General features: G+C 35.6%; 1 protein-coding gene across 1 annotated transcript; it reads left to right on the top strand.

Moving 5' to 3' along the window:
* The first annotated feature begins 11,318 nt into the window (after window positions 1–11,318).
* Window positions 11,319–15,617, top strand: LOC132032159 (putative receptor-like protein kinase At3g47110). Its single transcript, XM_059421935.1, has 2 exons — window positions 11,319–12,592; window positions 15,409–15,617. The coding sequence occupies exons 1-2, from the start codon at window positions 12,217–12,219 to the stop codon at window positions 15,615–15,617; spliced, it is 585 nt and encodes a 194-aa protein (XP_059277918.1). The 5' UTR covers window positions 11,319–12,216.
* Window positions 15,618–17,163: the final 1,546 nt, after the last annotated feature.

Here is a 17,163-nt window from a genome sequence, read left to right as displayed (position 1 = left end):
CCGATCCACTAAGAGATTAAAATGGGAGGGAGTATATACTCCTCCCACCAGTTCATTTAGAAGACCGTAGGGGTCTGTGGGCAAAAAAAGAGAGGGGAGGCAGCTAGGGGTAAAACCCTAGCGCCACCTCCTGTTCCACCACTTACCCCGCACCATTTTTCAGTCCTGTCCCATCGTTGGAAGCGTGTAACGTGAAGGAGAGGACAAAGCATTAATAGCTTCGTCCCTCTCTCACTAGAAAACCGGCCAAAGAGGCCCTTAAAGGTACAACCCCCACCCCCCCCCCCCCCCCAATTTTATATGTATTTCCATTATTATTGCTAGTCTTGAAATATTTGAACCATTGATTTCATTTTCTACCTTAGATCTGGACCATATGTTGGTTTTGTGAGTGAGACTTGTGTAAATCCACAAGTCCCACATCGGTAGTATGTAACTCGAGAAAAGGGGGTTGGAAACGAAAAGAGGCTGAAAATTGCTAATTTTAAAGCCTTAATAGTTCCAAAGTCAAAAATTTAGTTTTAAATCTAAGGTTTTTTTTTCCAGTTCCCTAGTTCTAAAATTTATTTTTTATTTGTTGTGGGGTGTTTTGGTGGCTTGAGTTTGGCATTGGAGCACAAAAGCTTCCAAATCCATCGCTTGACCCCGCTTGCACTCACAAAAGGTAAATACCTTTTAGTTTAATGCTTTATATTTGTGTCATGTTTAGTTAATAAGATTATGTGTGGTTTAAGTTAGTCTTTTAGTTCATTGTTTTCATACTTAGATTCTGCTTATGTTGTGTTTAGTTAATAAGATTATGTGGGATTTTATGATGAAGTTTAAGTAGTTTATTGCTTTTATGCTTAGGTTCTGTTTGTGTTATGCTTAGGTAGCATAATTGTATGGTTTATGATAGGATTTAAGTTAGTGCCTTAGCTTATCACCTTTATACCTAGATTATATCTACATTATACCTAGTCAAGGTGATTATGTGTGGTTTAGGAAAGAGGTTTGAGTTAATGTGCTGGTCTATTACCTTTCTTCTCAGTTTATGTCCATACTATACTTGGTTAATATGATTGTTTGTGGTTTAGGACAAAGCTCAAACTTGATATGCTTGTTGTGATTCTGTCTGCATTATGCTTATCTAAGGTTTTTCATGTGGTCTAGAGGGTAGTTTCAATTTGATAGGTTATTTTGACTCACTCTTTTATTCGAAATTTCTGTTCATGCCTTGTGACTAGTTGTCTCCTTTTTCTTTACATATAATCTAGACTATAGCATTAAGCTGATGAACCTGCTTGACTTAGACTTCCATTTAGCTTTCCCGTTTGCACCATTGTTTGTTTAGTTGTGGCTAAAGGTATATTAAGTGTGGTTTAGATTATGGTTTTGAGTTTGAGGAGTTTTATCTTATTGGGATGTCCTTTCTGCATTTTCTGGTCTATCATGATTGTCTAAACACCATCAAATCCCTATGTGAGGGTCTGGGATGTAGTCTAAGTTAATATGTTAGCCTGATAAAAGTCCTGTGTTTTGATCAGAGTCAAAATAGGTCTGTTGAAGTCATAAGTGGTCTAGTCCCATGTGTCCCATGTGATAAGGTTAGTTCATGAGGGGGCTAGTTTGAAGTCACAAGCTCTTTCAATGACTGATTTGCCTTATGTCTTGTTATTGTTCATTTGGAGGTTGTCTTGGTCTAGAGGTTAATTAAGGAAGGGGTGTTAACACCCAATTTTGACCCTCCTTTCTTCTGATTTATTTCCTCGAGCTTCTAAATTGGTAATAAATAAAATACCTTAGCTTTTACCATTTTTACTTGTTACTATCGCTATTATTATTATTATTATTATTATTATTATTATTATTATTATTATTATTATTATTATTATTATTATTATTATTATTATTATTATTATTATTATCATCATCGTAGCTATTTTAATATTATTATGTGTTTGAAAAGTAATTGTCTAGAAGCTCTGGGAAATTAAATTAGAGAAGAAGGAAATTAATCCAACCGAATTCAGTTTGAGAAGAATCTAGGAGTCCAAGATTTGCGCCCAAAATCTGCTCCTAAAACAAAGCCCAATGAAGCTCAGGTCCAGTCCAGTCCTAGACTATTTCATCAAAGGAAAATTATCTGTCACGACCCAACCTGAGGGCCGCGACGAGCACCCGGTGCTAGCCCACCCGGGCACCCCTCAACATACTTATATATCACATTCTATGTGAGCCATATAATTATATCACGCTTTTCATTTATTATCATTCTAATCTCATCGGGCAACAACATATCCATATCATCAATAGCATCTATGCCCATATAATGTACATGCGCCGACAAGGCGATCAAAACAACATCCCAAAATATAGGCCGACAAGGCCGAACATATCTAACCATATACACAATGTCTACGAGCCTCTAAGAAAGGTACGTCATATTATAACACATGGGCGGGACAGGACCCCACCGTGCCCATAAATATATACACAAAAGAATCTATACCAAAAGCTGTAGCTCCGAATGAAGTGGAGCTCTGCTATGTAGTCCTTGAGAAAATACAGCTATGGATCAAATCTGTCTCCCTGGCCACCTGCAGGCATGACGCAGCGTCCACAAACAAAAGGACGTCAGTACGAAGAATGTACTGAGTATGTAAAGCATGATCAATATCAATATGGAAGCATAATGAATAACATATGAAACAACATAAGCTGGGGGACAATAGCATCATCATCATAACACTTACCTGCTTCCCATAGGGACGTTCCATTTCTATTGCGTATTCGCGTACATACTTTCATATTCTTGCTCATTTACCTTTCGTATCTATCCTCACACTCATATTCATATCTCCTTTCATACTCATGCTCACATCATGCACATTGCCTATTCATAGCCCTTACTTGGCACTTACATAGCCTTAACATATTCGTACTCTAATGGATGTCATGCACATAGCATAATCGTACTCATATAGATGTCATATACATAGCATTTATATAGCGTACCCGATCACGAAGGTTCGGTGTTTCACGTACCTGGCCCTACCAAGGCTCAGTGTTGTTCGTACCCAACGGCAGTGGTGTGCGCGCATCGTTATATAGATATACATACATATACATAGTTACTATATTCTACCCGGCCCGGTGTTCTCAATAGCCTCTCATGGGCACACATACGTATTCATTATATTCTACCCGGCCATATAAGCTCGGTGTTTACAATAGCCTCTCATGGGCACACATACATATAAGCTCATATCTATCTTTAGCCTTTTTACTATCGTCATTCATTACCTTCTATCCGTAGAGTATTACTCGTCGTATAAGGGACTTAGTACAATCATACCATTGAGCATCATAAGCTTAATAGCTTCTCAAGCTAGGATCATTAGAGAGTATCGTAAACTCATAAGAAGATGAACATTTGGCCAAATAAAACCATGCCTTATGAAAGAAGGGTTAGCCTTACATACCTTTCTGTGCCACTATTCTATCACTTGTACGTGCTTCTTCAAAGCTCACGTTCTACCTTCATTGAAGTGCATACTCATATTAGATGATAGGTAGCTTTAGCATTCATAACTAATTCTAGAGAAATTCGGACAACCTCCTCCTTTATTTATACTACTTCCCTCGTATTACATATCAACTCCCAAACATCAACAATAACGTTCACAATATCATCACAATAGCCTTTAGTCATCTACATTACCCTTACTTCACAATTCACTTCAATTCATTCACATTTATAGTCATACCTTGACAATACGCTCATTCACATACAATGTCGATTTCCATACTCTCAATATCATTTATAACATAATCATATTCATAACGTATCGAGAATCATAACTTATTCCAACCATTCATTCAAAAGTGATACTATTCACCCATTCCTGACCCATTTCTTATATTCCTACGTAATCCAAGTGTTTCATCTTCCAAATACTTTAAACAACATGGAAACATCATAAAACTTACCTTAGATGGCGTTGGATTGAACCTCGGGTGCAATTATCTCACTTGAGCAAAACCCTAGATTTTTCCCTCACTTGGATTCTTGCCTTGGATGAACTTTAATGGGTTTCTTATACTTGATTCACTTGGTTTGATGAAGTTGATCACTAATTCTCTTGAAAACTTGTAGGAGAAATGTGGAGAGATGTTTTAGAGAGAAGGGGAGTGAAATGGAAATGAAATGAAATAAAACTTGATCCCTCATTAAATACATGAATCTGTCCCGACCAGAATATACGGACCAACATACGGTCCGTATAATTTTCACGGGCCGTATGTCCGGACCGTATATTTGGTCCAGTGAGGCATGCCATTCGGGCTAAACCTACAACTGGACATACGGTCCGTGTATTTTATACGGCCGCATGTCCGGCCGTATAATGCCGGTGGTTCCGATCTTGTTTTCGTCGACTCGTTTGATCTCCAATCCTTATGGAACCTTCTTGGCACTTGCCTAACATCTCAATACCAATATAAGGGACGTTATAACTCTTCTTAATAATCTCTTTAAGTCACCCTTAACTCGTTACTCATAGATTCCTTCCGATACTTATCGTAAGCTTTGCCTTCTCTTGGCAATCTTTCTCGTCTAACATCGAATGTCTTTGAAATCTTACTTAAGGTCATCAAACACTACTTCTTACTTATCGAGACACCATATACTTTGTGTTCTTCATTAGCCTATTCACTGTGCATCAACGAAAAATTTTTCAAGGTGTAACATTATCTTTGTGCCCTTCATTAAATGTATGGAGACAAAATACCACTAATTCCTCTATCTTCACGTGAAGAGTGATATTTTTTAGGAAAACAACTTTTTGACTTTCTAGACCAAAGTTTCTCTTTCTTCTCTTCCACATGCTATTTCCTCAAAAACTGACCAAAAGGGTGTTTGGGTTGGCTTAGAAAAAAATAGCTTTTAAGCACAAAATAGCTTTTAAGCCAAAAACCAAAAAGCTAGGGTTGCCCAACTTATTGCTTTTTGCTTATTTTGGCTCAAAAGCACATAGCTTAAAAGGTGTTTTTAAATTTATTAAACACTCCAACAAGCTAAAATGTGCTTAAAAGCTGTTTTTAAGCCAATCCAAACACCCTCCAAAGCTTCTAATTTCAGTTCTCTTTATTCTCCCATGGCAGACCACCCTCACTTTCAAACTAGCAGAATGGTAACCTCCTTATTTCAAATTCAAAGACAACCTAAAATCCCGCTCAAAAATTTAAAACCTTAACCCTAGTTGAATCTATAAATACCAAGCTATAGCAGCCATTTGAAGGGAAGAGCTTTTAGCCGCCCATTTTTAAAAATACCTCTCAAGTTCTTTAGCCTTACATCATCTTCACAACAACTTTAGCCAATATTTTCTTCATTCTAGTTGCGCCACTCTTAAATTGAGGGCTCGGGTAGATTTCTCGACCCATCTTTGTGGTTCACTGCACCATAGAAAGGTCAGTTTATCCTTCTTTTCGATACTTCCATTTCTTAGAAATATGTTTCTGATTTTGGAGTAGTTCTTGCAATGCTTTTAATTCTAGTTTCTTCTCGCGCTTTAAATGTTGTAAAAATAAGACATTTTGGTATGTCGTTTGTAGAACGTTGATGTTGTTTAATTGCAGCACTTCATTCTGTGTGTTTTGGTACATTTAAAAAGCATGTGTCAAGTCTTTCTTTCATTTGTATTTTCAAATCATAAGAAATTTATATTTTGACCATGTATGTAAAACTTGAATGCTACATGTTTGATGAAATGATCATTTGGGTGATTTGTCTATAACATGGGGTCTTGACTAGTTTATTGAAAATCATTTTCTTCATTTGATTTCTTTTAAGTTTCCGGAAGGTATGATTTAAGTGCTGCTCTTAAGATTATTGAAATCATGCTTAAGAAAATATGCTCTGTTTAATGTGTCCATTTTTTTTCTTTCTCATCGGAACAAAATTGATCAGATCTTATTTAAAGTTTAGATCCTATTCTAATTAAGAACTTACAATGCTTATAAAATATGGTATTTGTGTATCAAGAAAGTATATGCTTAGAGATAGATCATGGATGTAGGTTGCATATTTCAAGCTGTTATATGTTTTGTATGACTCGATTTCCCACACAGATAAACTAGTGACTTTAGAGCAGTAGACTTAGCTTGTTTAGCCACACAAGTCTTAAAGTTTTTAAAATTCAATACATGCTTTAGACACCATGTATTATAATTTCTTTTTTCAGAAGTTATGTCGATATGCATATTTGTGTGTTTAAATATTTATTTTCCCTTGGGGAAAGAAATGTTGATAAAAGGAAATATTTAACTTGATAATCAAATGAGAATCGATTCTGCATGCCATTTATCTTAGGAAATCTTTGATGGAAGTTTCTTTTCCCTTTATAACTCATGTTTCTAGATTTTTCACTTAACTAATTAGCATGAAATAATACCCATGTACATTTTTCATTAGAGACTTAAATTAGTACTATGGCTGCTTCTCTTTACCATTAAAGGGATTCTAGCATGTTCTACTTACTCAATATTAAAAGCTCAAAAGAGGAAATGAAAATAAAGCTCATATCCATTGTCGTATGTTTAGTTAAAGTTGCTTGTTTGTTTGTTGTAGTGAGTATTGATTCTAAATGCATTTTACTTAAAGTCTATGGTTTGGATATTCTTTGTATTTGTTGTATCTCTAATTTCTTCCTTCTATATTTTTGTCGCATGTACGGAGCAAAATGGAGTCTTCATGAAGACTCTCACCGCCACAAGCAGTCTCGCATTGAGACTTAATATCCGTCACAGCTAGCCTCGTGCGTCTCTCGCAAAAAATGAAGGGAGAGGCGGGGAAAAGTGGGAAACATTCTACCGTAGCCTACTTTCATTGCTTATTATAAGAGTGTTATATCTCCTGTTTCTTTTTGTTTGTTATGAGTGTTATGGCTTTAGTGGTGATTTATTTCTTCCTTTGTAGTAATCTGAATATCTAACCATGCTTGATCATTTAGAATAACATCTAGTTAATAATCAAGGCAATTTTTTTTTAACTTAAAGTATGCCAGTTAGTTATGCCGGTTTAAGATATCTATATGTGGCCCAGTAGTTAAGCTTAAGGTTAACATTTTATTAAGAAGCTAGCTCTTAAACTTTCTTTAAATTTTAAAACTCTTGTTTAGCCACAAACTTCTTCAATGGGTAAGAAAAAATGACTTTTTACTTTATAGCTAAGTTGGTTTTGAATCTGTTAAGCACTTGAGGCCAAGAATGGCTTTTTTATTTTGATTACCAAACCGTGAAAAACATTTTACATTTAAATGTCCAAGTGGCTGCTTTATTAATCTATACTATTATATCAAAACGTATTATTACATGTACTATTTGTCTACTTAGTGAAATTTTAAGTATAAAACTATTTTGTCATGTAGTACTTATAAAATGTCATTTTAGTTAGATTTATGCTCAAGACGCCTCATTTTTCAAAAAGCTTAATTGACCTAAGTTTGGCAGGTTAACCGTAGTTAACAGATCTTAAAGGATGCTTAACCCCTTCCCTTTAGGATAACTAAGAACCCTTACCTAAAATCACATTAGTTAAGTACAGATTGTAATCCAGAGACATCTATGAGACCTCATATTTAACGTGAGGCCAGTTCCCGACAAATTCGAGGGTGAGCTCTTATCCATGCCAGGCCGCCTGAAGATCTTCCTTATTTTAGATGTCTATTTCATTTCAGACATTTATGTTTATTTTAGACAATTATTCATTCTTTACAGTTATGTTTTAGAGTCCTTGTACGATGACTTTCGAATTTTTGGGTTGTAATAGTTAGACTTCCGCAGATTTTATTTATTTATGGCATGACTAGACATTTGGAGATTTTTATATTTGTTATATCCTTGAATGTTTTAAAATTGGCTAAGTAATATGGTAATCGTTTGGATGGTTGGTTAAGTAGATGGTTTGCCCACTAGGGAATTTGTGTGGGTGCCACTCACGGCTGTTTGGGTCGTGACATAGCTTTATTAGCACGTAATAATTTAAATATTCGTTAGCGCGATTTGAATACTTAAATCAAAAAATTCGAAGTCGCTACAATGTCACAGGTTTGAATCACGCCGCAAATAAAATTGTGGTCGTAAGAGGAGAATGGTAGAGGAACCGACTCATTATCCATCGATCGAGTTTAGAACCGTGCACACTAGCCCTTGGGATTTCTTGGTTTTAAAAAAAAAAAAAAAAAAAAAAAAGGTACTAGAGACACCCACTTAAATGGCCATATTTGTTGGAATTAAACTAAGATTACTAATCCAAAATTATTTACGATTTGATAGTTGGTATTTATTTAATTCATATGTAGTTAGGATTTATTTGTCTAGTTACTATTAGAATGGGTTTTCTAGTCCTAGTCTATGTTGATTTTCTAATATTATAAATAGGGATGCTCTGTCACATATTTTCATTGTAGTGAGAATTGAGATTTGAGTTACTAAGTAAAGCCTCCTACCTTCTCTCTCTAGTTTGATAAATTTCTTCTATATAGCCATTGTTGAGTGTTTCACTTGTTCTTATATTGTTCCTTTGAGTATTTTTATTTTCTTCAAATTGGTATCAGAGCCCTTGTGAGATCCGATCAAAACCTCGAGTGAGATCCGACATATATAAAAAAATTATGGATATTCCATATTTACCAAATTGTCTTGTTTTTGTGTTTGATGGCAAAAATAATTTTGTGAGTTGGTAGCAGCAGATGAAGAATATTTTCAATATTGTTGGACTATGGTCTATTATTGAAAAGGGGTTCGTGGAAACCGTAAGGCACAACATTGACTGGTGAAGCAGCTACACAATTGGAAAAAAAATATATAATTGAATTATAAGGCATTCTACTACCTCAATACCAAGCAGGGGCGGCTCAATAAAAATTAGGGCTCATCCTTCCTTAACTAGAGGTCTTGGGTTCGAGCTTCAGAACAAAACAATATTGCTAGGAGTGCTTCCCTCTTTAACCAGCCTTGCGTGTCTCGAAATCGAATTAATCGGGAAATTCAATACAGGTACCGAACACCAGATGAAAAAAAAATGGGGCCTCAAAAAGTTTGGAGTCTGAAGCCCCCGCTTTAGTGGCTTGGCCCTCTGGCCGGCCCTGATAGCAAGGTTCAATTGCATGTATATAACAAATATTTGCATGCAAAATCAGCAAAAGAAGCTTGGACAATTTTGGTGAAATCACATAGACGTGATGCAGACGTGAAGAGATACAAACTTCAAGAGGTTTGGAGACAGTATGAGTTGGTCCAAATGAAACCAACAGAATCTGTCAAAGAGCTTTTTATAAGAATTACAGAAATTGTTAATGATATGAAGGCCAATGGAAAAGTATTGGAAGAAATTAAAGTTGTTGAAAAGACATTGTTGTCTCTAAGATTACTGTTTCACACAAAGAAAATAGTTCTTGAGGCTACCCATAATCATAATACTTTGAGACTTGATGATCTAGAAGATAAATTGGTGACATATGAGATGTCCTTGGAGCAACAAACATATGAGATAATGGATGAGGCATTGCAAACAAAATATTATCAACCAAAAGATAAAGAAGAGTCATCGAATCTGACAGAAATAAATGAAGAAGACAATGATTCAGAAACAGTGGAGAAAAGAAGAGAAAGTAGAGGTAATTTATATTGTGGTATAGATGTCTTTGATTGCAACGCAGAATCCAATAATGTTCAAATTGATTTATCAATGATTTTTTGGATAGATAAAAAGGAAAAATTTAGTTGGGACTGATGCTCTTTTGGTAGAGGCTACTAGTGTTTTAAGTAATGAGCTATGTAATATACATGATTGGTCTATATATGGTGGGGCTATTGAAAAAGGAATAGAAGTACCCGCCATTATCACACAAAAAAAATTTTTTGAAGGTTTTGAAGATGAACCTAGTGATGAAATAAGCAAAAGAGTTCATCAAGAGCAAGTTTTGGATGATCTACCCAAAACTGAAACAAAAATAATTAAGCGTCCAGATTCAAAATTGACGTGCATGATTATGGATATTGAAGACGCAATCAATTTTGAGTCATTATCCTAGATTGTATGTTTTGAGGAGCATGAAAAATTATTTGTTGGGGATACTGCTCTACCACCTATTGAAAGGTCAACTAGAGCCGAGTGGGCACACAAGACCAAGTATAAAACAATTGAAGAAGCAAATGATTTTCAATCAAGACTAGTCATTAAAGGATACAAGAAGAGGATAAAATATGCTCATGATAGTTTGAAGATGTTTAAGATCGAAAAAATCAAATTAACTTTGAATCCTGTTGAAAAGAAACTGAAGCTGACACCCGCAAATTTGTCGATGCTACATATTTCAGGAAATTGTTCGAGAGTCTAAGCAATGGCCATGGATGGAGCCACCTCAGGCGAAGGGTGGGCAGCTGCACACCCTTTGCCAAAAATTATGTGGTGTACTTAGGTTAAAAATTATTATTATGAGTATACATTTAATTTTGCACACCCTTAACACAAGTGAGAAGAAAATTTACATACCCTTTGCTAAATTCCTGCCAGTGGCTGAGCCAAAATTTTTACTAAAGGGGTTCAAAAATATAAAGAAAGAACCATACGAAGAAGCTAAGGAGGTTCAAATCTACTATATATACATAAAATATAATTTTAACCTTGTATATACAATGCAATTTTTCGCTTAAGGGGGTTCGGATGAACCCTCTCGGCCCAACCTAGCTCCGCCCCTAAGTCTAAGGTGGTTGACTTCTACCAGATATGATATTGTTCATGGCACGCTCAAGTTTGAAGATCTTGGTTTAAGGGAGGCTATGTTGGAATTAAACCCTCCCTTAAACCAATATTACTAATCTAAAATTATTTAGGATTTGATATTTGGTATTTATTTAATTCATATATAGTCAGGATTTATTTGTCTAGTTAATATTGGAATGGGATTTCTAATTCTAGTCTATATTGGTTTTCTAGCATTATAAATAGGGATGTTCTGTCACATATTTTCATTGTAATGAGATTCAAGAGATTTGAGTTATGAAGTAAAGCTTCCTACCTTCTCTCATTAGTTTGATAAATTTCTTCTATATAGCCATTGTTGAGTCTTTCACTTGTGCTTATATTGTTCCTTTGAATATTTTTATTTCCTTCAATATTCAAACTAATCTCTAGTATCATGCTCTTTGAAATACTTTTGACTGATTACTGACTTCAAAATGTTGACATCTCAGAGAGGACTTAGTCAACAGAATAATCCCTCTCTCTTCATAAGTAACACTCTGCTTATCTCTCAACCAAGTCCCAGTGTTAAGGTACTCTGATATCAGGCTAGTATTGTTTTTCAAATCCATGTTCAAAATCTCAGCCAAACTCGTTTATTGAACTTTGAAATCCTTGTAGTCTTACTATTCCTCATCTTACCGATTCCACAAAATGCTTCTCCAGCCATTATTGGGAATGAGACAGACAAAATTGCACTTCTTGATTTCAAATCAAAACTAACTTCTGATCCTCAACATGTTGTATCATCTTGGAATGATTCAATACATTCAGCCAGTGAAGAGGAGTCACATGTGACAAAACTCTTCAAAGGGTAATTACATTGGACCTTAGTGGGATGGAATTGGCTGGAACCTTGTCATCAAGAATTGGAAATCTCTCTTTTCTTGAAACACTTCACCTATCAGATAATTCATTCAATTCTAAAAATACCCTCAAAATTTGGTTCATTGACAAATCTCAAGAACTTGAACTTGAGCTTCAACTTCTTACAAGGGAACATACCATCCAATCTTTCTAGCTGCATAAGTCTCATTAGTCTTGATCTGAACCCCAATTATCTTATTGAACAAATTCCTCCACGGCTAGGGCCATTATCAAAGCTTCAGAAACTATATCTCAATAACAACAACCTCAGGGGGAACTTTCCATCTTCTTCTGGAAATCTTTCATCTCTCCAAGAACTTAGTGTGAATTATAACAATATTGAATGAGAAATCCCATCTACAGTTGCCATTTTGCAAAACTTGACAGCATTTAGAGTGGCGTTAAACCATTTATCCGGTGTGTTCCCATCTTCGCTTTACAATATTTCATCGCTTCAACTTGTCTCAATCACTCAAAATAATTTTCATGGTGACCTGAGGCAGGACTTGGGGCTTGTTTTTCCAAATATTCAAAGACTCTATTTAGCTGGTAACAGTTTCATGGGACGTATACCTGTTTCATTATCCAATGCTTCAAATCTACTCCAGCTAGATTTAGCAATTAACAAACTCATTGGATCCCTACCTCTGAGTTTTGGAAACTTAAGGGCTCTCATTTTCCTTAATATCCCTTCAAAACAACTTAGAAGTGATGATTTGAATTTTCTTACTCCTTTAATGAATTGTAGCAGGCTAAAACATCTTGATATTTCTAACAACAAGTTTACTGGCGAGTTTCCAAGATCTATTGGCAACTTATCATCCAAGTTGAGTTGGCTAAACTTTTACAATAACTCTATACACGGGAGCATTCCTGCAGAGTTAGAAAAACTTGTCGGTTTAAACACGGTAGGGACGGGACTAAACTTCTTGACAAGTAATATTCCTGCTTCACTTGGAAACTTCAAACTTTGAAAGAGCTTTACTTGGGATCAAATCAATTGACTGGAGAGGTCCCTTCTACATTAGGAAACCTTACACAAATATTGTACCTATACATGCATAATAACAGTCTTGAAGGAACCATACCTTCTAGTTTTGGTAATTTCAAGTTTCTTCAACAAGTTGACCTTCTCACAATAGCTTAAACGGGACGATTCCTAAACAATTTATCGGGCTTGCTACCCTTTCGCGAACAAGAAAACTTATCGTACAATTCCTTGAGCGGTGCATTGCCTAGTGATGTTGGTAACTTGCAACTTCTTGCTGCACTTGATGTCTCATACAACAGATTGTCTGGTGAGATACCTAGTGAGATAGGCTAATGTTTTTCTTTAAATGAGCTTTATCTTTAGTCCAACATCTTCCAAGGAACCATTCCTAATATGAGTCAGTTGACAGGTATTCAGTATTAGATCTTTCGAATAACTAGTTATGTGGTCAGATACCTCAGGATATGGTAAAGTTGCGATCTTTACTTAATTTGAATCTATCATTCAATAATCTCAAAGGCGCGGTACCCGTAGATGGGGTGTTCAAGAATGCAAGTACAGTAGAAATCAAAGGCAAAAACCTTTGTGCTGGAATCTCACAGCTTCATCTATATCCATGTCCTGTAAAGAACACAAGGAAACCAAGAAAGCAAAATGCTTCACTTAAGGTCATTCTGGCAATTGTTGTAGCATTTTTGGCAATTGTTGTAGCATTTTCTTTCTTAATTCTGGTGTTTTCCACTTTAACTTTCATGTAACTGAAGAAAAAGAAGAAAGATTCAAGAACTGAATTTCCTGCAACATCACCGATGGAGGATATCTGTTTCCACCCCAAAATAACATACAAGGAGCTTCACAATGCAACCAGGGGATTCTCATCAGAGAATTTGCTAGGGACTGGAAAATTTGGTAGAGTGTATCGAGGAGCTCTTCCACCGAGTGAAGTAGATATGGCGGTTTGATACGATCCGGCTTGTGAAAGACACGGATTCAAACAACAAATACGCGAAAATAAAAGATAGAGTAGAAATCAAAGATGAGAAGTGAAGAAATTGGGATGAGAATAGAAAGGATAGGAGCAAGACCCAATTAGTAAAGGAATTATAGGCAAACTTAGGTATATGAAACTTAAACCCTCCTAATCAATTCCTACTAACGAACCTATATTATTTGATAATCAACCAAAAGTAATCCAAATGAATCCACAAATGAACAACTCTATTGAAAATCAATGGAAAAGGGTTTCATAGCCAACAATGGAATCCACTATGATTAACTATCACTAATCACTAGATTAGCACTACACTAAACTACCAAACAAACTATCACTCAATTTTGAGTATTCATCTTAATTCAACATAATCTAAGTAAATGAAATGTCTAAGTCTAGTATTTATACTCTTAGACTAAAGAAGACTAAGTTATTACAAAAATGTCATTAATGAGGCAAGGGCCTTGTTTAGCTAGTCTTCTTAGTGTAGTCTTCAATTCAAGGATTGACCTTCAATGGCCAAACACGTCCCTCCTTGCATAGATGGCCCTCTAATCAACCTTGCATGCGTGGCCTTCTTGCAAGCATAACCTTCCTTGCGCCAAGTAGCCACTTGCACAAATACCCCTTTGCGCAAATAGCCACATCGAGCTCTAAATCTCCCAACCAAGCAATCTCCCAAACCTTGAAGGATTCCACCTCTATGAAGCTCGTAGAGTGGCTCTCATCAATGATCATCATCAAGTATGTAGTGTGGAAATACACACTTGAGGCCCTTTGAAACGCTCCAAATGTGGTGAATAAGCTCCAATGAAGATCATAGACTCTAGGTTGAGCTCCAACACGAATCATAGGCTCTATAAATGCACTCGAGCCAATGAGAATCATATCACGGTTAAAGTTCTTAATCTCAACCAGGGAGGAGCATCCAAAAGCTTTCTAATTAAATGCCAAGCCTTAAGGAACATCCGGCATAGAAACCTCGTTAAGGTTCTAAGTGTATGCTCGAGTTCTGATTTCCAAGGAAACAATTTCAAAGCTCTTATATACCAATTTATGCCAAATGGGAGCTTGGATAAGTGGTTGCACCCTCAAGGAGGACACTTTACCTATGCAAATTTAGATATCATTCAAAGAATAAGCATCGCGGTAGATGTTGCTTCTGCATTGCATTATCTTCACTACCAGTGCACAACCGTAGTAATTCATTATGATCTCAAGCCAAGCAATATTCTTATTGACGATGATCTCACAGCGTATGTTAGCGATTTCGATTTGGCGAGACTGCTCGTAAAAATCAACAGCTCCCTAGTGGTTAAAGGCTATGTTGCTCGGACTCTTCAAAAATGGACACGGGTGCGTGTCGGATCCTCCAAAAGTAGTACATTTTTGAAGGATCCGACACGGTTGCGGCATCATTTTTTGATAGTCCAAGCAACATAGGTTAAAGGAACCATGGGATATACAGCTCCAAGTAATAACTTCGATAGTATATCATTTTATGATGATTTCTATACCTAGACCATTAATCTTGCTAACAACACTAAGCGTTAATTTCACGTATGACTACTGAGTTTTTAACCACAAACTCCAGCTACTTTAATTTCACAATAAAAGTTTGACTTCATTGTTTTATAGTGGATACAGTGCAGTTACTACTTGACAAAAGATAGTTCTGTGACTTTATTGTTATACTAGGTACATTGCAGTTATCATATGTGATAATAACCATATAACACTAATGCCATCTTTTTTGAATTTTTGTTTAAGAATATGGCATGGGAGCTGCTGCACCAAGATGGGGAGATGTCTATAGCTATGCTATTGTCTTGTTGGATCTGTTCACTGGAAATAGTCCTGTTGATGAAACATTTCAAGATGGTCTCAACCTTCATAACTTTGTCAAATGTTCGTGTAACATCCCGTATGGTTACGTTAAGATGCGCCACGAGTTGATCAGTATGGATTCAGAGGATTAACGTCGTACATGAGGTTATAGATGTAAGACCCATAAGTTTGACGAGTTTCGAAACTATTAAATACATAGCCTTGATAATGTATTTTCTGTTAAGTGAAACCTTTTTTTTTTTTTTTTGTGAAAAATTGATAAGTATGATTTTATATAGTTAAAACTGCTACTACTTTTTGGTATGCTTTAAATTATACACATGATATGAGAAAGTTTATAAATGGAATTTTCCTTATTGTAAGAAATTATTTTCTTATAAGAAAAGAAGGTTATCTTTTTACCGATTTGAGAATTAAAAGTATAAAAATTTGTACTCTTGATATAAGGTTGAAAAAAAATAATAGAATTTGATAATATATAAAAATAAAAAAAAATCCGATTTCATAATCTTTATGAAATATTAGTATATGTTTAATTTTATGAAGTATTTATGTTTTATTGGTAATATAATTAACCCTTTAGAAGTTTGATAATTTAAGAGAATATTTTTCATAATATAAATATAATAAAAAGGGGATAAGGATCATGGATATATGGATTATTTTCTGGAAATCATATTTGTCAATTGTTGGTGCTTCCACCGCCTAAGATAAAGGCTAAATGGAGGAAAATATCTACTTATCTATGTACACATCACTTTGGGGAAATGTTTTTGGCATTCCCACGTTCACATTCATTTGTGAATAGGAAAATAAAAAGGGCATTTGTTCTCTCTCTCTTTCAAGTATTAGCAAGTAATTTCTTCTCCTTCTCCTTTAAATTAATAAGCAACGAGTTGCTGCAACTGATTTTGAGGTTTCATGTTCACGGGTTCTATCAAAAATTCCAAAGCAAATTCGGGATTACTTTGTGTTGAAGTTGAAGCTTTCTTCTTGGTGAAGTATCCTAAGATTAAGGTTGTTCTTATGTGATTGAGGTAAGATTACATCTTTTCTCTATGTTCTTGAGTGAGTTAGTTTAGTCTTTAGTCAACTTGTTAGATAAAGAAATTGTGGAAGAGAAGTTAGGATACATACTAGAGCTGTTGTTAGTTTTGTGGACTGATTTGGAATATGATCTCGAGTCATTGTGGCTGGATTTTTTTAAAATATAAGCGGGGTTGATGTTGTTGTTCTTGAATTTGGAAGAGGGAAGTGTATAAAGATATCGTATACGAAGCGTATATTGGGTTGTTTTGGTGTACATCGTTGGAAGTTGATGTTTCGAGTTTAAAGAGGCTTATATGAGGTTGCTGTCGTTGTTGTTGGTTTTGTTGATTGAGTTGTGGTCGTTAAAGAATTGGGGAAATGTTGTCCGTTTCATTTTAGAATCGATTTATCTTTTGATATACGCGATATACTAGCGTCATCTAAGTTCATTCATGTACACCCTATTATAGGATTGGCATACTAGTTACGACGAGTTCGTTGTTGGATCGTATTGGCAACACGAGGTATGTAGGGCTTTCTTTTCTCTTCGTGGCATGACTAGATTTCAAATGACCTTTCATTGAAAAGTTGTTCCGCTAACTTGGATCGATCGCGTTCCATGATAATTGAGCTGACACATACTTCATC

The sequence above is a fragment of the Lycium ferocissimum genome, chromosome 9 (genome assembly GCF_029784015.1).
Source record: "Lycium ferocissimum isolate CSIRO_LF1 chromosome 9, AGI_CSIRO_Lferr_CH_V1, whole genome shotgun sequence".
Classification (NCBI taxonomy): domain Eukaryota; kingdom Viridiplantae; phylum Streptophyta; class Magnoliopsida; order Solanales; family Solanaceae; genus Lycium; species Lycium ferocissimum.
Note: the sequence above shows the minus strand (reverse complement) of the source record. Positions and strands in the feature narration are given on the sequence as shown.